The sequence below is a fragment of the Erinaceus europaeus genome, chromosome 5 (assembly GCF_950295315.1).
Source record: "Erinaceus europaeus chromosome 5, mEriEur2.1, whole genome shotgun sequence".
Classification (NCBI taxonomy): Eukaryota; Metazoa; Chordata; class Mammalia; order Eulipotyphla; family Erinaceidae; genus Erinaceus; species Erinaceus europaeus.
Genome location: NC_080166.1, coordinates 33,703,464 through 33,722,348, shown reverse-complemented (window position 1 = coordinate 33,722,348; position 18,885 = coordinate 33,703,464). Strand labels below are relative to the sequence as shown.

General features: G+C 44.3%; 1 protein-coding gene across 2 annotated transcripts in view; it reads left to right on the top strand.

Moving 5' to 3' along the window:
- Nucleotides 1-371: 371 nt before the first annotated feature.
- Nucleotides 372-18,885, top strand: part of GOLPH3 (golgi phosphoprotein 3) — a 52,568-nt gene continuing 34,054 nt past the window's right edge. The window contains exon 1 of one of the 2 annotated variants that reach the window (XM_007530506.3): nt 372-605. In XM_007530506.3, the coding sequence (XP_007530568.1) occupies nt 381-605 (225 nt within the window). In that variant the 5' untranslated portion in view covers nt 372-380. Of the gene's footprint in view, nt 606-843; nt 994-18,885 lie in introns of those variants that run through there. The other variant, XM_060191193.1, reaches the window with a different exon arrangement.

Below are 18,885 nucleotides of genomic sequence, written 5' to 3'. Positions count from 1 at the left end.
CCGGGTCCCCGCCCGCCACTTCCGGCGCCCCCAGGCCCGCCCCACGCCCCGCGTCGCCAGTGCCACATCCTCCAGTGACGTCAGTCGGCGCCGCCATATTGGAAAGCCGCCGCGGCCGCCGCCTCCGCCTCGGTCCCTGGGCCACGTCCCAGGTCGCGGCTGCAGGCAGAAAGGTGCCGCTCTCCCGCGCCGTCACTCTCGCCCGCTCGCTGCGCCCCGACCCGTCCCCAAATGCCTGCGCCCGGCCCCGCTGCCGACGGACGCCGCCCCAGCGCCGGCGTTTAACACGGAAGCCCGGGGCGAGGGCCGCGGGGGGAAGAGGACGGAGACCTGGTAGGTCCCGCGTCTGTCTGGGTTCCGCGAGCGCCTCGACCGGAGCCATGACCTCGCTGACCCAGCGCAGCTCGGGGCTGGTGCAGCGGCGGACCGAGGCCTCCCGTAACGCCGCCGACAAGGAGCGAGCGGCGGGCGGCGGCGGCGGCAGCGGCGAGGACGACGCGCAGAGCCGCCGCGACGAGCAGGACGACGACGACAAGGGCGACTCCAAGGAAACGCGGCTGACCCTGATGGAGGAGGTGCTGCTGCTGGGCCTCAAGGACCGCGAGGTGCGAGCGCGGCGGCGGCGGCGGCGGGACGGCGGCCGGGCCCCCCCCGCACAGATTTCCGGGTTTCCCTCCGCCTGAGCCCGCGGCCCCTTGCGGTCCACTCCCCGCCGCTCTGCGGTGTAGCCCGGGGCACAGGCCCCGCTCGCGGGGTGCGGGAAACGCCTGGCCCGGACTCCTGGCTTTGGAGGACCCGGGGAGGGTCCCAGAATCTTTATGTTCTTTACCTTCGGGGGTAGGGGTGGGCGGTTGTTAAATGATCGGGAGGCTTCAGGGGAACTGCTTGGAATTTGGAGAGTTTCGGCGAAGGGGCGTGGAGGCCAACGCTGTTTTCCTGGCCGAGTTGAAAGTGGAATTTCGCCTGAAACTTCCTGGAACGTTGGCTTTCCAGGTAAACCTGCTTTGGGCGAGAACGTTAAAAAGGGAAGAACCTTTTGAGTTGATAAGTCTCCAGATCGTCTTGGCATCTCTAGGGCTTTTCTGTGGTTGCTTCCAGTGTGAGGTGTGCTGAAAGCCCCCCGTCTTAGCTGGGTTATCCTGCCAGTGCCTGGTGAGAGTTTGCGCGCAGAGAAGTCAGAAGCGGTCAGTGAATGGATGCCTTTATAGCCAGCTCCTGGGTAATGCTTTGCTGTTTTTGTTTGCGCGCACCTAGCACCTACCCATCCACCAGAATCACTTTCCGACGCAGTGTATATATAGAGTGTGAGTCGCGGCGAGCGGGTTCCCGGAGCCTTTCATCTGAGTGCAGAGACGAGCACATTTAGACAGATTGAGAAAGTGTTTCATGGTGATTTTTGAGAGTTTTCTCCATTCACGAAAGTGGGCCTTAAAGCTAGAGCCTTATACAGCAGCTTAGTCTTATCTCATGAACAACATATCAGACCCAGGTAAACTTTATGTGGCGTGTAGATTCCTGGTATTTAGCAGTGGAGTGAACTGAAGTTTGCCTTGCTAACGTCTGGAGCGCTTGCAGTTTCTAAGATTGCCTGTTTGCTCAGGTTTTACGAATTATTTGTAAAAAGTTAATGCCGGGCTGGCTGTGAAGGGGCAGCTGTTAATTACTGAGCTTTGATGAAAGCAGTCTGTGTGTGAAATTCTTTTTTAAAATGAAAAGGCAAACATCTATGTATTGTGTCAGAATTGTGGTATTTAGAAAATATTGAACTTTGCCTTTGGAAGCTTCATGATTTAGAATCTTGGTAATATTTTCCTATATTATTTCCTAGAATCTTGGTAATATTTTCCTATATTATTTCCTTTGGAACAAAGGTAACATTTCAGGAAATAAAAATAAATCGTCCATTCAGAATGACCATATTCAAAAAGTTATTCATATTCCCCAGAGAACACTTTGCTTTATGGTTTTGGGGACTTCCTTGTGGATATGTCCTGTATATAAAACCAAAGCAATGGGAAAAAAACAAAACTAGTTTTTTTTTTTTTGCCCTCTTCACATAGTTCAGGCTAAGTGAAAAATTTGGTGAAAAAATACCTTTCTTTTTTTCAAGTTTGTTATTCAGTATGTTTGTGTATTAACGGGATATATTTTTTAAGTTTTTAAAAAATATTCCCTTTTGTTTCCCATGTTTTATTGTTGTAATTATTGTTGTCGTTGTTGGATAGGACAGAGAGAAATGGAGAGAGGAGGGGAAGACAGTGAGGGGGAGAGAGACACATGCAGACCTGCTTCACCACCTGGCCTGTGAAGCGACTCCCCTGCAGTTGGGGAGCCGGGGGCTCGAACCGGGATCCTTACACGGGTCGGTCCTTGTGCCTTGCACCACGTGCGCTTAACCTGCTGTGCTACTGCCCGACTCCCAACGGGATATCTTTTGTGTTGGTTTTCTGAAGATCATCTTAAAGTTTTTCTTTATGGAAACATTGATAGTTTCAAATTCATGATTTAAAGTTCTCTGGTGCAGGGATTGAAATCATCTGCTGTATTGACTCCGTGCCAGAAGTCACTATATTCTGCCTTGCCATGGCGAAGGCCCAGGTACTAACTAGCTAATTCTTGCTGATTTCAATAATTGCCTAGGACAAATTTTCCCCATATGTAGACAGGTCCAGGGAGTTTTAGTGTGTGTGTGGGGTGTTGGGATTTTTCTTTTTTTTTTTTTTTTTCCCTCCAGGGTTATTGCTGGGCTCGGTGCCTGCACCATGAATCCACCGCTCCTGGAGGCTATTTTTCTCCCCTTTTTGTTGCCCTTGTTGTCGTAGCCTCGTTGTGGTTATTATTACTGCCATTGTTGATGTTCATTGTTGGATAGGACAGAGAGAAAATGGAGAGAGGATGGGAAGACAGAGAGGGGGAGAGAAAGACACCTGTAGACCTGCTTCACCGCCTGTGAAGCGACTCCCCTGCAGGTGGGGAGCCGGGGGCTCCAACCGGGATCCTTATGATGGTCCCTGCGCTTTGCGCCACATGCACTTAACCCACTGTGCCACCGCCCGACCCCCAGGGATTTTTCATTGGTTTAGAATTTGGTTTCAGGAATTGGCCTCTACATTTTTTTTAAACCTGTCCTTAAATATCTTTTAATACAAGAACCAGCCCTATCCGCCTATCCATTCATGATTTCTTCCTTTGAAGATTTTTTCTTTCTTTTTAAAAAAATATATTTATTAACTTGAGACAAATCAAGAGGGGCAGGGAGATAGAGAGGGAAAGAGATAGGGAGAAGCTTTCCCTCTGCAGGAAGGGACTAGGGGCTTGAACCTGAGTCCTTGCACACTGTAATGTGTGTGCTTAGCCAGGTGTGCCATCACCTGACCCGGTAAGATTTTCCTTTTCCTCATGTTTTCAGTTTGTATCACTGTTTTGAGGAAGCAGAAATTTTGTTTTCTTATCTAGAGTCTGGGTATTTATGCTTGATAATGTTAGAATTTAGGTTAATCTGATAGCAATACATTTCAAACTTCACCCATAATATATAGATGACTAAACTTGCTTTAGCTTTTCATTTTAACTTGGCATCCACCTTTGTAATATCTGGGCATTTTTAAGGTACTTGAAGTCAAAAGGCAGGTCGCTAATGAGGGGTACATGAATTTACCTTAGCTGCATTAAGAAATTGTGGATTTAGTTTTGAGTTAAGAGGACATGGAGCCTTTATGGTTTATAAATAAATGTCTTGAACAGTAAGCCTACAGAAAAGTATACATAAAATGGTAAATTCGTGTAGTGTTACCAGAAACTGAACTCAGCAGTTGAGTCAGTATTTGCTTAGGTCAAGCTAACAGAACAGTTCAACTCTCCAGGACTCCCACTTGGTTGATGGGGGTCACCACTAGTGTGATTTCTAGAATTCAGCACAAAGGAATTTTTCCCTGTTGTTTACTTGTTGTGGTCTTGGGACTTAAACCCAGAGTTTGGGCATACATTTTTTTTTTTTCCTTAATTGCTACCAGGGTTATCTGTCTATCACTGGGACAGTGCCAGCACTATGAATAGCCCCATTTATCCCCCTTTCTATTATATTTGATAGGATAAAGAGAAACCAAGATGGGGGAGAGAGAGAGGTAGACCCCTGCAGAACTGCCTCACTGCAGGTGGGGGTGGATGGGTCCTTGAGCATAGTAAGGGCTGATGGTTGCACTACTGCCTGTGCTTTGACCACTGAGCTACAGTCCTGGTCCAATTTTGTCCATGTTTGTTTTCTGTTCAATTTTATTTTGAGGTTTAGCCATATTAGGCTAGTTTGTCATTTGTTCTCATTGTCTCATCATTAACTTTTAACATTACACTTATGTAATCTACTGACTTGAAGAATTACTTTGCGCCACATCCCCCCCCCTCCAAGAATTACTTTGACTTATTTTCTGAGTCTAGTGTTTTCCTCCTGCCTTTTCAGTTTGCCATGAAACTCAGAGTGTTTTCAGGTGGCATGTTAGGCCTGACTCTAAAGTCACTGTGAGAGATTTGTAAAACAGTTTCAGATAGATGTATTTACCAATGATTTTTCTTTCTGACTCTTGGGAAAACACAGATGCCTTGTCCCTTTGGGGATTCTGTGCTTGACTTTGGTAAGGTGTCAGTGATAAAGTCACTGAAGGAAACCTTCAGAAGCCACAGCAAGGTTGACAGATTTAGATTTAGATTTGAATTCAGCTTCCATAATAATTAGAAAGGTTTCTATAACGTGATGTTTAAGGGGGAGAGACAGCAAATGTGGCAGATATTTCCTTTCTCTTATCAGTGTTTCCATTAGTACCTCCAATAGAAAGGAAATTTTGTGGAAAATTACTTCATATAACTGATGTCATATTTTTTTTTTGGTGATACACTTTTAAATATCTCCATACTGGCAAATTTTGATCTTTTCAAGATGGGATTTTTTTTTTCAGGTTTTATTTATTTATGAGAAAGATGGGAGGAGAGAGAGAAAGACTAGACATCACTCTGGTGTATGTGCTGCTGGGGATCGAACTCAGGACCTCATGCTTTATTCACTGCACCACCTCCCAGACCATAAGATAGGATCTTATTATTTCAGTTGGTCAGCTTCAAGTTAGAGTGTTAGCACTAGGATTAGCAAGAAGTGTTTATAACCCTTGTCTGAGGTGTATCCTTTGTCATGTTGCATGAACTTTCTGAGCTCAGTGTCCTGTAGAAAGGAGAGTCTCCCTGGCAGCAGTTCTGGCTGAGTTGCTGGGTATTATTTCCCACCATGTCCCCCCTGGTTTAGTCTTCTAGGATCTTCTAGCATATTCCCAATGTGTGCAGCTCCAGGGTATTCATTGATGCACATGTAAGATCTGTTAATAGAAATCCATTTAATATTTGGAATTTCAAAAGATACCAAGATTTTAGAAATGAAAAATACAGTAAAAATTTTAGTTTTGGAATTTTCTAATTCCTTTTCAAATACATACAAGTAATTTCTTTTCATTTTTGAAAGATTTGAATTAAATTTTTTCAGGTGTTTTTAAGAGCTCCCGAAATGAGATATATAGGAATCTAGTTTATGGAATTTATCTTTATTTTTATTTTTTGCCTCTAGGGTTATCTCAGGCTTGGTGCCTGCACTGCAGATCCACTGCTCATGGTGGCCATTTCCCTCTTCCCGTTTTATTGGATAGGACAGAGAGAAATTGAGAGGGATGGGGAGATAGAGAGACAGAGAGAGAAAGACACTGCAGACCTGCTTCACTTTTGAAGCGCCGCCCCCCCCCCCCCCCAGGTGGGGCTCTAGGGCTGAAACTGTGACTGGAAAAGTTGCTAATGGTTACTTTTACTCTGGTTTCATTTTTTTTTATTAGAAATTTCTTTTTATTATCTTTATTTATTATGTAGAGAAAGCCAGAATTTGAGAGTGAAGGGGAAGGTAGAGAGGAAGGGAGATAGAAAGACACCTGCAACACTGCTTCACCACTCACAAAGCTTTCCCCCAGCAGGTGAGGGCTCTGGGTTTGAACCAGGCCCTTGAGCATTGTAACATGTGTGATCAACCAGGTGCACCAACAACCAGCCCCTGGTTTCATTATCTAGTTCCAGTTTCTTTTTATTGAGAGAGAATGATTAACCAACTTAAAGCATTGTACCATCATTTTAAGAAGTGTTGAGGATTGAACTCACAACAAGGCATGTGCTTGCCTCTGCACCACCGTGAACTGGCTCTGGTTTCACTTTCTTTAATTCAGATGTTGTTGTTAGGGTGTCACTGCTCCAGGCTGACTTTTTGGTGACAAGGATCCCCCATCACCAGGGCTTCCCCTCGAGTTGTAGTACTCCCAAATGGTGTGCTAGGGCCTCAAGTGGGGTTCTCTGCTCATATCAAAACAGGCACCCTCCCTGGTGAGCTATCTCACTGACCAAATGTTCAGAGTTTTATATCATACTAGCAAAATAAGATTACAACATTTGAGGATTGAACTCAGGCAGCAGAGGTAGCAAAGCTGTTAGAGCATCAGCTTGCATGCCTGAGGCCTCAGAGATCCCAGCTTCAGTTCCTGATGCCATTTTATTGCCAGAGTTGAGTACTACTCAGGTTTCTCTCTCTTGAAAAAAAAAATTTTTTTTTTTGGTTTCATCTTTACTTATTGGATAGACAGCCAGAAATTGATAGGGAAGGGAGTGATAAGGAGAAAGACACCTGCACACTGCTTCACTGCTCACAAAGCTTTCCCCACTGCAAATGGGGACCAGGGGCTTGAACCTGGGTCCTTGTGCATTGTAACGTGCACTCAACCAGGTGTGCTATCACCTGCACCCCCTTCCTCCCTCCCCCCTTTCAAGTTAAGACAATTTAAATTTTAGTTCAGTAACTGAGATATGTATTTTTATATCTGGGGCCTTGCACAAGTGCAATTTCAACACTCTGGGATTTATTTGTTTTCTCCCATTCAGATGAGAGAGAGAGAGACTGACTATAGACCAGAGCTTCCCCTATCCCCCTCGGCCATAGCAACTCCTTTTTGGTGCCAAGACTCAAACCTGGGCTGGGGGGGGGGGGTCGGGTGGTGGCGCAGTGGGTTAAGAGCATGTGGCGCAAAGCGCAGGGACCGGTGTAAGGATCCCGGTTTGAGCCCCCGGCTCCCCACCTGCAGTGGAGTCGCTTCACGGGCGGTGAAGCAGGTCTGCAGGTCTGCAGGTGTCTTATCTTTCTCTCCCCCTCTCTGTCTGTCTTCCCCTCCTCTCTCCATTTCTCTCTGTCCTATCCAACAACAAAGCAACGTCAACAGTGGCAATAATAACCGCAACGAGGCTGCAACAACTAGGGCAAGAAAAAGGGGAAAAAATGGCCTCCAGGAGCGGTGGATTCATGGTGCAGGCACCGAGTCCAGCAATAACCCTGGAGGGGAAAAAAAAAAACCTGGGCTGACCACGTGGCAAGACTTGCACTTTACCTAGTGAGCTGTCTCTTCGACCTTGCTACTCAGTTTTTACATATCCTGTTATATCAAATAGAAACAGGTTTAGTGTTCATATGTGCAGGAGGTTGTTTCGTTTTATTTTTATTTTGCAAAACCAGGGGCCTGTGCATGCATGATTTCACTGCTCCTGAGCTCCATTCAGATAGAGACAGTGAGAACCACACAAATGGTGAGGTGGCATTCCGTATGTGGTGATGGGACTCAAACCCAGACCATCCACAGGACAAGGCATACACCCTATCCTGTGGCTTGTCTGTCTGGCCCAGCAGCATATGATATGAACATAGAATGTGTTCAGTTAAACCCAGCCATGAATATAATTCTCTGTGTTGCTGTGATTACAAAAGAATTCCTTTTTTTTTTTTAAGGTTTTATTTTTTTTATGAGAAAGATAGGAAGAGAGACAAAGAACCAGACATCACTCTGGCACATTTGCTGCCGGGGATCAAACTCAGGACCTCATGCTTGAGAGTCCAAAGCTTTACCACTGCGCCACCTCCCGGACCACACAAAAGAATTCCTTTAAAAAATATTTATTTTAAAAAAATATTTATTCCCTTTTGTTGCCCCCCTTTTTATTGTTGTAGTTATTGTTGTCGTCATTGTTGGATAGGACAGAGAGAAATGGAGAGAGGAGGGGGAAACGGGGAGAGAAAGATAGACACCTGTTTCACCTGCAGATGGAGAGCCGGGGCCTCGAACCAGGATCCAGGATCCTTTCGCCGGTCCTTGCGCTTTGCGCCATACAAAAGAATTCTTATCCTTAAGGAGCATCCAGTTGAATTAGTAGATTGTCAGATGATTTCGAGAAATTACTGATGAGCAGAATTGCCTATCACTTGCAGTGGGACCATAAGGATAGAATGAAGCAAGGATGACTAGATCAGGTAGGTGCCTGAAGCCCTCCAGCCCCGCCTTTCACTAGTTACAGTAACCAGGGTGAGTGATTTGAGGTAGTAGACTCTCAGTTCTCCCCTGGGGAAAAAAAGGCCTCCATTTGTGAGGTTGTAGGGAATCCGGAAAATTGACGTGTAAATACTTTGAAAACTTGAAGTTGCTGACCAAATGCAAATGGTTACTTACCTGACCTAATGAAATGAGTTAGCTTTCATAGTGGTCTTGATGAGTATTTAATAGTGCTAATGCTGTCATGTATTTGTTGAAGAGAACAAGAGACACTAAAGCACAGCTTCACCACCCATAGCACTTCATCATGTCTGTCTTTGGCCTTCTCTTGTGATGTCAGGTGGAGCCCAGAGCCACACATAGGCAGTGCTTGTGCTCTGCCTGCTGTCTGTTTATTTAGTGAGAAGGGAGATCAGAGCCTCCCATACGTAGCAGTGCCAGGGCTCAAACCCTGGACCTCATACAGTGTGGAATGCACTCTGCTGTGAGTCACCTCCCTGGGTCTGCTGACTTTCTCTTGACCTTGTGCTTAATTAGATAGTGAAAAATAATACATTTGTCTAAAAGTTGGAGTCCTTTTTGAAAAGATCTCAGATGTCTCATTAAGACACTTTCCTGAAATCTGATTACTTTGGTATCTTTGAACTATGTTTTTTTTGACCTGGTTGTTAAGGTAATTCAAAAGAGAGAACTAATAACCAGTTTATTTTTCTTTTTTAATTTCTTTATGGGGGGTTAATGGTTTACAGTCAACAGTAAAATACAGTAGTTTGTACATGTATAACATTTCTCAGTTTTCCACATAACAATTCAACCCACACTAGCTAGCGTGTTCCAGGACCTGAGCCCTCCCCCCTCACCAACTCCAGTCCTAGTTCAACCAGTTTATTTATACTTAACCTTGATGCTTAGTATACATTTGCAGATTTGAATATAGTATTCAGGAGGTATATGGACTGTAAATAAAGATATGGGAATTGTATCTTTTTCCAAGATTATTTTCTAGTGTTTATTTTTTTCTTTCTGGTCTTTATTTTCGAAGATGTACTTATTAATGAGTGGGATAGGTGGGGGGAGAGAGAGAACAAAGACACCAGAGTACTACTCTGGCATATTTCATGCTGAGGACTGAACTCAGGGCCTCATGCTTTTGAGTCCCATGCCTTACTCTGTACCATTTCCCAGTCTGCTCTAATCATTTATTTTTTACTTTTGAAATCTTTGTTATGAGAGAGGAGAGAGGGTGAGTGCACTGTTCAGTTCAGGCATTAGGTGATGCCAGCAGTTAAACCTGTGGCTCAAACTTGGAAGTTGGTGCTTTAACAGCCTGAGCTGTTGCCCCAGCGCCAAGACTTCATTTGTTGTCAGAGTCCACTTCTCCTTCTAGCCAGAAAGTTTCTTAGGGTTGTACTTGTTTTCTCACTCTTTGTCCACCTCCTATAGATAACTCACTCTATACAGTCCTCTGAGTCATTTCAATTTGTCTTTTCATTTTTCAGGGATAGAGCCAGAGTTCAGGTCTTCAGGTACTCCCCTAGTGGCTGTTTAAATCTTGACACCACCTCCTTGGAAATTTGTTCTTTTATTCGTTTTTTGCTCTGAGTCTGTAAATCCCCTGCCCCTGCCCGCCACATGTGTTCTGCCATACCCAGCATTATTTACAATGCTTTGTGTCACAGGAAAAGCAAAATACCTTAGAGTATTTCAGCATAAGTTGGAAGTGATATTCAAGGTAATTGTAAGTTTTTAAAAATTAAAAAAAAATTTTTGTATTATCTTTATTTGCTGGATCAAGACAAGCGGAAATTTAGAGGGAAGGGTGAGATAGGGAGAGAGACAGAGACACCTCCAGCACTGCTTTACCACTCGCAAAGCTTTCCCCCTGCAGATGGGGACTGGGGGCTTGAACCTGGGCCCTTGCACATTGTAACATGTGCGTTCAACCAGGAGTGCCCACCCAGCCCTGGTAGTGTAAGTTTTAAAGGTAGTTAATAATACCCAGCTATCTGTACAGAAGTAAAGAAAGATAATTTTTGTAGAATTATTATTAGAATTTACTTAGAACACAGAGGGGAAAGTTGGTTGATTTGAAGACGCAGTAGAATAGCAATACAGTTTTTATTATACAAGTAGACTGCGCTCATTCTAGGAAAATATTTAGCGTAGATCATAAAAGGGAAAAATAAAGCCCACAGTTAAGCTCTTATCGTTCAGCCAACATCGATAGGAACATCTCCAGTATCTCTAGGCACAGCACTAGAGAAGACACATATAAGGATAGATGTGCATGTGTGCATATGTATGTGCATAGTTACAAATTGTGAAATAGTATAAAGATAATTAGAGGCTTCTGTGAGAGAATGGGTGTGGGAGGAGGTCACAGGGAAGAACTTTCTAAGGAAACACTAAGGTGAAACCCAGAGTGAGTAGGAACCACATCCAGTGAAGTCCCAGGGGTGGGGAAGACACCATCTGAGGGATAGACGGTTCAGGTGGGCCTCCTCTGCATGGGGAGAATGACCTAAGATGATGTTAGAGAGGTACAGGAAACCAGGCCTGGGGCTGGGGTGACACACCTGCTAGAATATGCAGGGGGACCTGGGTTTGAGCAAGCTTCAGGAGTTGTGAAACAGTGCCCGGGGTGTTTCTCTTTTTTCTTCTCTTTCTCCTTTCAATTTCTCTCTACCCTAGCAAATAAAATAAATATAATTTAAAGCAAACAGAAAACACAGACCTTACAAGTTGGGTCAAGGATTTTGTATTTTAGAGGTCAGGAGGTAGGTTTGACCTGGTGGGGTGTGTATTTATCATTCACGAAATCCCATGTTCAAGCCCCAGCACCACATGGAGCCACCCAGGGGAGTAAGCTCCAGAGATGGTGGGAGAGTGCTGTGGTGTTTCTTCTTTCTAGCTCCATTTGAAATCATAAAAAGAGTGGAAAAAAACTCCTGGGAATAGTGGAAGTGCATGCTGAAGGCCTTGGTGTGTCCCTCTCCCTCTCTCCCTCTCTCCCTCTCTCCCTCTCTCCCTCTCTCCCTCTCTCCCTCTCCCTCTCCCTCTCCCTCTCCCTCTCCCTCTCCCTCTCCCTCTCCCTCTCCCTCCCTCTGTTGCACGCACACACCATGCACAAACAAAACAAACACCACAACAAAATTGTTAGTGTCTTTAAGGACTCTAATCTCATCTTGAGTGCCTTACTTACCCTAGGAACCTCACCTACACTTAAGTTATCTACCATCACTTGGGAGTTAGGGCTTCAACCATAGAGTTTTGGGAGGTGATGGTGGTTATTCAGTTAATAGCAGTGTGTTTCTGGAATGTAGGAATGAATGTCCTTTTATTCTTATCAACATTACACTTTTCACATTGAATGACTTTTTCGTTCTGTCCCTTGTTATCTTGGTCATTTTTTTTTTTATTGCTGTAGTTGTTATTGATGTTGTCGTTGTTGGATAGGACAGAGAGAAATGGAAAGAGGAGGGGAAGACAGAGAGAGTGAGAGAAAGATAGACATCTGCAGACCTGCTTCAACGCCTGTGAAGCAACTCCTGCAAGTGGGGAGTCGGGGGCTCAAACCAGGATCCTTACTCCAGTCCTTGCGCTTTGTGCCACGTGCGCTTAACCCGCTGTGCTACCGCCCAACTACCTTATATTGATCATCTCTACTACCATTTCTGCTTAACAGTGTCTTGGTGTTCAGTAGATACCTATTCAGTTAATTTTAGAATTTAATTTCCAGAATTAAAAATAATGATTTTTCACTTTATGCAACTTTGTACCCTATCTCCCAAATGGGATTGGTTTTCTGCTGTTTGAAAGTCATGGAGAGGTCAGTTTCCTTTTAAAAATTTGTTTGATTTTGGGCTAAATCCAGAGTTTCACTACTCTAGGCTCCCTTTTTCAAATAGAGGGAAAGAAAGCACGACTTTCAAAGCTCCTCAGAAGGATGGAGAGCGGGCTTGAGGATGCCCACACGGCAAAGCAGCATGCTATCCAAGACTTAGTTTTTGCAATTTGTTTAGCGAGACAGAGATAGGAGGTATCCATGGAGTTCCATTAGTGATGTCCATAGTCCTTCTGTGTGTGCTAGGACTTGAGCCCAGGACCTCTTTGCACAGTAAAGTTTGAATTTTACATCACGGACTGTCTCCAAGCTCCAGAGAGCTCATTTACTAGTAATTAAATTGTGTCATGCTCATTTGGTGGAAAAGGCACAAGCCTTCAGTATTCCATATAAATGTCTTTACTATTGACAGTGTGAGGTGGCCCTAAGGTCACAGCACTGTGGCGGGTGTATAGCTGCTATAGATGTGATCACACTCCTAAGGTCTCTCAACTTCAGATGTGAATGAATGTCTTCACACTTGAAGAAAGATAATTATGGGGAGGAGGTAGATAGCATAATGGTTATACAAACGGATTTTCATGCCTGAGACCCCAAAGTTCAAGGTTCAGTCCCCTACACCACCACAAGCCAGAGCTAAACAGCTCTGGTAACAAAAGAAAAGGAAAAAAAAAAAAGAAAAAGATAATTATATGAAAACATTGCAAACTAAAATGTTACTGTGTTGATTGTATTTATCAAATAAAACCTTCATGTTTCCTAGAGACAATTCAGACTGGCATTGTAATTAGTTCTTGTTAGTAGAGTACCATTATTTATACTTTTATTTTTATTCACTTAGTGAATTTTTTATTGCCACCAGAGTTATCACTGGGGCTTAATGCCTGCATGAGGAACCCACTACTCCCCGTGGCCATTTTTTTCCTTAAAATTTTTAAAATGTATTTTATTGGAGGTTGGGCGGTAGCGTAGTGGGATAAGCACACGTGGCGCAAAGCACAAGGACCGGTGTAAGGATCCTGGTTCAAGCCCCCAGCTCCTCACCTGCAGGGGAGTCATTTCACAGGCGGTGAAGCAGGTCTGCAGGTTTCTGTCTTTCTCTCCCTCTCTTTGTCTTCCCTCCTCTCTCCATTTCTCCCTGTCCTATCCAACAATGAATGACATCAACAATAACAATAATAACCACAACAAGGCTACAACAAGGGCAACAAAAGGGAAAAAAATGGCCTCCAGGTTCATGGTGCAGGCACTGAGCCCCAGCAATAACCTTGGAGGCAAAAAAAATGTATTTTATTTGCTAGAGAGAAGGGGGAGACAGAGAAGGAGAAAGACACCTGCAAAAATGCTTCACCACTTGTGAAGTGTCCCCCAGTTGGTGAGGAGACGGGCTTAAACTTTGGTCCTTGCATATGGTAGCGTGTGTGTTCAACTGAGTGTGCCACCACCCTGCCTCTTAAGCATATTTTTAAAACTTCACTTACTAAAGTAATAGACATTTCGCCAGATAGTCTTAAAAAACTCCTTTGCTTGTAAGGAAGTCTGCTTCTGTTCACACTTTTCTTTGTGCTGTCAGGAGTGAAGTGATCAGTGTCAGATGTGGGAAGAAATGTGTGTGGATAGGAAACATACCTAGAGGTCTTGGAAGGTGAGGAAGAATGACAGAGCCAGGGCTTTGGAGCAGAGAGGCAGGCCACTTGCAGTTCCAGCTTTGCTACTCAGTCTGTGACAGGTCCTTACTTCCCTTGAATTTCAGATTCAGTATCTTGGGAAAATGGAAGATTGTTGCCTACTTTACAAGATCTTCTGAGGACTAGACATGTTGTATATATATTTAGCATGGTTTTGGGGTATAGTAGGTGATCAGAGCATGGTAGACAGTGACTGCCTGTTTGAAGAAAAGGGTTACAGGACTGGAAAGAAAGGAAAAGGATTTGGGAGGATAATACTCCAAATGTTAACAGAAGTTAGCCTTGAGAAAGTGAGGAAGTGGACACTAATTTTCCTCTCATAAATTTCTTTTTGCAATGTTTTCAATCAAGTGGAAACTGTCGAGATATCTCAAGAATGTACACGAGAAAAGAAAAGGCCACTTCACTGTGCTTTAGAAAAAGTAAAAGAAGCATAACTTGCAAAGTCTGAGCAGTCTCAGTAAGCAGATGGAAAGCAGGGGAGGAGGTGGGAGTGCCACTGCCTCCTTGGCTGTGGTTTAAGCTCAAGAGGACTGAGTGAGAGTTATATGAGATCATGTTGGAAGGTAAGAGGGAAATGGAGGAGACTGAACTTGTTTTTTCCATTCTTCGAGTCTACAGTGAAAGCAAATCCGGCAGGGTTGGTCTCTTTGCTCTGGTAGAGGCAAAGGAGAGAGTTTGAATGCTAGTAGGAAAATGTTGACATTTATTTTAGGAGAGCAGGGATTGAGAGCAAGCTGAAGATGGAGGAGGAAATGGGTAGAAGGATCTTATGGCAGTTTCCCTACTCTAACCAAACTGAAGAATAGGTGTGGATGAATTCAGATTTAGTATATAGCTTGGTTCATTGCTGCTCTATTGAGACTTTCTCATGGCTTAGCAGCTAGCAACGTGGATTAAGTATTGCACCCTTAAGCATAAGGTCCTGAGTTTTTTTTTCTTTTTTTAAAAAAATATTTATTTTATTTATTCCCTTTTGTTGCCCTTGTTGTTTTATTGTTGTAGTTATTATTGTTGTTGTCATTGTTGGATAGGACAGAGAGAAATGGAGAGAGGAGGGGAAGACAGAGAGGAGGAGAGAAAGATAGACACCTGCAGACCTGCTTCTCCGCCTGTGCAGCGACTCCCCTGCAGGTGGGGAGCCGGGGTTTGAACCAGGATCCTTATGCTGGTCCTTGTGCTTTGCACCACCTGCGCTTAACCCGCTGCGCTACAGCCCGACTCCCAAGGTCCTGAGTTTGATCCTCACCATTGCACATGCCAAAGTGACACTGTTCCTTCCCCCATCTCTTTCTTCCCTTCCCCCTCCCTATCTCTCCCCTCCCCCTCATCTCCCCTCCCCCTCCCTATCTCCCCTCCTCTCCCCCACCCCTCCCCCTTCCCTCTTCTTCCTTCCCTTCTCTCCCCTCCCTCCTTTTCCCCCTTCACTTTATAAATAAGCAAATCTTTAAAAAAAATAAGAGGTTGTTTCATAGACATTTACTTCCTATGAAATTATCTACAAAAAATCAGCTGAGATTTGAAAGAGTTTTGAAAAGAGTTAGAAGGGGATGGATGCATGCTTTGACTCAGGAAACAGAAGGATTTGCGGTTATCATTAATGGTTTTACTTTGTTGTTCTGGGAGTGCAAGACTGTTTTCCATTAGCAGTCTAGAAGCACAGATACAAATAAAGAAAAATAAATGCACCTGGGCACAGCGGGTTAAGTGCACGTGGTGCAGAGCACAAGGACCGGGAGCCGAGTTCAAGCCCCCTGGCTTCCCACCTGTAGGGGGGTTGCTTTAGAGGTGGTGAAGCAGGTCTGCAGGTGTATATCTTTCTCTCCCAGTCTTCCCCTTCTCTCAGTTTCTCTCTGTCCTGTCCAACAACAGCAATGGCAACCAGGGGCAACAAAATGGGAAAAGTGACCTCTAGGAGCAGTGGATTTGCAGTGCAGGCACCGAGCCCCAGCGATAACCCTGGAGGTAAAATAAAAAAAAAAAAAAAGAAATGGACCATTGGATGATACATCTAGGTAAGAGCAGAGGGAGAAAAGTAGAAAATGCTGTTAGTAATGAGCAGGAGCAGGCACACTTAGCACTTACTCGCCTTGATCTTTGAATCTGAACGTTAGTGGTAGGACATCACAAGAGCAGTGTGCAGTGTTTAGAAACAGTCCGTAGCAACATGTGAGTGCTCTGTAAATTCTTTTGTGCTGATTGACTGGAAATGAAAATTCTGATGGAGGAGAAGAAATTCTAATGGAGGGAAGAAGGTTTTGGGATTGGAATTTTCACCAGATTGAGGAAGAAACGCATAGGGATTATTCAGATTGGGTTCTAGCAGAGAGGTTCTTGGTTCCAGACTGATAATTGCAGGGGTCTTACAAAAGAAGCTTGGCTGTGACTTCTGTGGAAAAAAAATAACATTCTGTGTTAGGAATTCTTTAAAAAGGAACTTTTGAAACTCAGTGCCAACTTGGTTACTTTAAGTATCGGTACTTGATATGGTTGGTGTTTACTTAACTGTTTTTGCTGTTTTTTCTAATAAAGTGGAGAACCTGTAGTAATCTAAAGTGCTTGTTTGAAAATAGTTTGAAAATATTGAGGTACAATTTATGTAGCATAGTATTTAATTATTTAAATTCAGTGGCTATGGGAGCTGGCAGATACTGCTCCTTAGAGCACACATTTGACCTTCTCTGAGGACTTAGATTTTAGTCCCTGGCTCCCGCAGGGGAGCACCATGCAAGGGGGAAGCTTCATGGGCAGTGGGGTTGTGCTGTGACGTCTCCTTTTCTCTTTCTCCCCTCCTTAAAAAGTTCACGAGGAGCAGTGAAAATCACACAGACATAGAATTTAGAGAAGCCATGGTGGGTGGTATATAAATAAATAAATGTTCAGTGACTTTTATTGTTAACCACTGCTACTCCATTTTAGAATTCCCCCCCCCCCCTTACTTATTGTGGAAACAAACTGGAGAATTCTGTATTTGATGCTTTGTGCTTCCTCTCTTCTCCCATCTTCCCCAGTGTATTAAAGGATCTGTTGGACTCTGTTCAGTATTTTGGGTAAGAAGACATAAATATGAAGCTGTGTGCTCATTTGGCGACAGACTGACCAGTTCACTGTAGGTGGCTCTCACTTTCTATTTAATTCAGGAGTCAGTAGTCAGATTCAGGGCAACAAATGGGAATGTGACAATAATTTTTTTTTTTTTTTTTGGTGACCTGTGACTGAAAGTTAATGTCAGCTTCTGTTATGAATGTAGACTCAGCTATAATAGTATTAACAGTATCCCTGAGTTTATCAGTAGAAGCTAGAAAAGTATTGATATCACATTGCGGTTATCACAGACCCTTCCCAGTGTTTTCCTTTTTTATGGTGGGAGTTGCAAGCATAACCTTCCAAAATTTTCTCAGCTCACCGCCACATTGACATACAAGTTGTCAGATTTACTCATAGAATTTGTTGTTTAATATGTCAATAAAAAAAGCACATAGTATATTGGGGCCGGGTGGTGGTGCACCTGGTTGAGCACACATGTTTAAGTGCCCAAGGACCCAACTTCAACCCCCCAGGCTCCGCCTGCAGCAGGGAACTTTGTGAGTGGTGAAGCCGGGCCGCAAGTGTCTCTGTCTCTCTCCCTCTCTAGCTCCCCCTTCCTCTTGATTTTTGGCTGTGTCTGTCCAATAAATAAAGATAATAGAAAAATTAAAAAGAAACATTTTTTTTAGTATTCTGATCACTTATTTTTTAAAAATATTTATTTTCCCTTTTTGTTGCTCTGTTCGCTATCGAACAGGCCATCGCCGGTGCGCCGCTATGTTCCACCGCTGGGGAGCCAGAGATGACCCGAACTGCCCTTGCGGCTACAGACAGACTATGACTCACATAGTCAACGACTGCCACCTCTCCAGATTCAAAGGAGGTCTCGAAACTTTACAGCAGGCTCAACCTGACGCTGTTAACTGGCTACGGAAGAAGGGCAAACGCTAGAAGAAGAATTGTTGCTGTAGTTATTATTGTTATTGATGTCGTTGTTGTTGGATAGGACAGAGAAATGGAGAGAGGAGGCGAAGACAGAGGGGAAGAGAAAGATAGACACCTGCAGACTGCTTCACCACCTGTGAAGAGACTCCCCTGCAGGTGGGGAGCTGGGGGCTCAAACCGGGATCCTTAACCCAGTCCCTGCGCTTTGCGCCTCGCTTAACCCACTGCGCTACCACCCGACTCCCTTCTGATCACTTTTAATTTAATTTGGTTTCCTTTATTACAAGTGCATGGTGCACTTTAAAGGCAGTACAAACATAACATTTAATTTTATTTGCTAGATTTCAGAATAAGGAGTTGGCAGTTCTGATGTGGACTTTTTTTTTTTTTAAAGGAAATGTTTTACTTATTTATTTTTTTTCCCCTCCAGGGTTATTGCTGGGCTCAGTGCCAGCAATGAATCCACCGCTCCTGGAGGCCATTTTTCCCCCTTTTTGTTGCCCTAGTTGTTGCAGCCTCGTTGCGGTTATTATTGCCATTGTTGACGTTGCTTTGTTGTTGGATAGGACAGAGAGAAATGGAGAGAGGAGGGGAAGACAGAGAGAGAGAGGGGGAGAGAAAGATAGACACCTGCAGACCTGCTTCACCGCCCGTGAAGCGACTCCCCTGCAGGTGGGGAGCCGGGGGCTCAAACCGGGATCCTTACGCCGGTCCCTGCGCTTTGCACCACATGCGCTTAACCTACTGCGCCACCGCCCGACCCCCTTTACTTATTTTTTTATCCAGAGCACTGCTCAGCTCTGGCTTATGGTGGTGTGGGGGATTGAACCTGGGACTTGATGGAACCACAGGTGTGAGAGTCTGTTTGCATAACCATTATGCTGTCTACCCCTGCCCCTGATGTGGATTTATTTAACATTTAAATTTATGACTTGTGGTTTTTTTATTTAAATGCATTCATTGAGTTTTAATCACTTACATTCTTTCTGGCAAACGC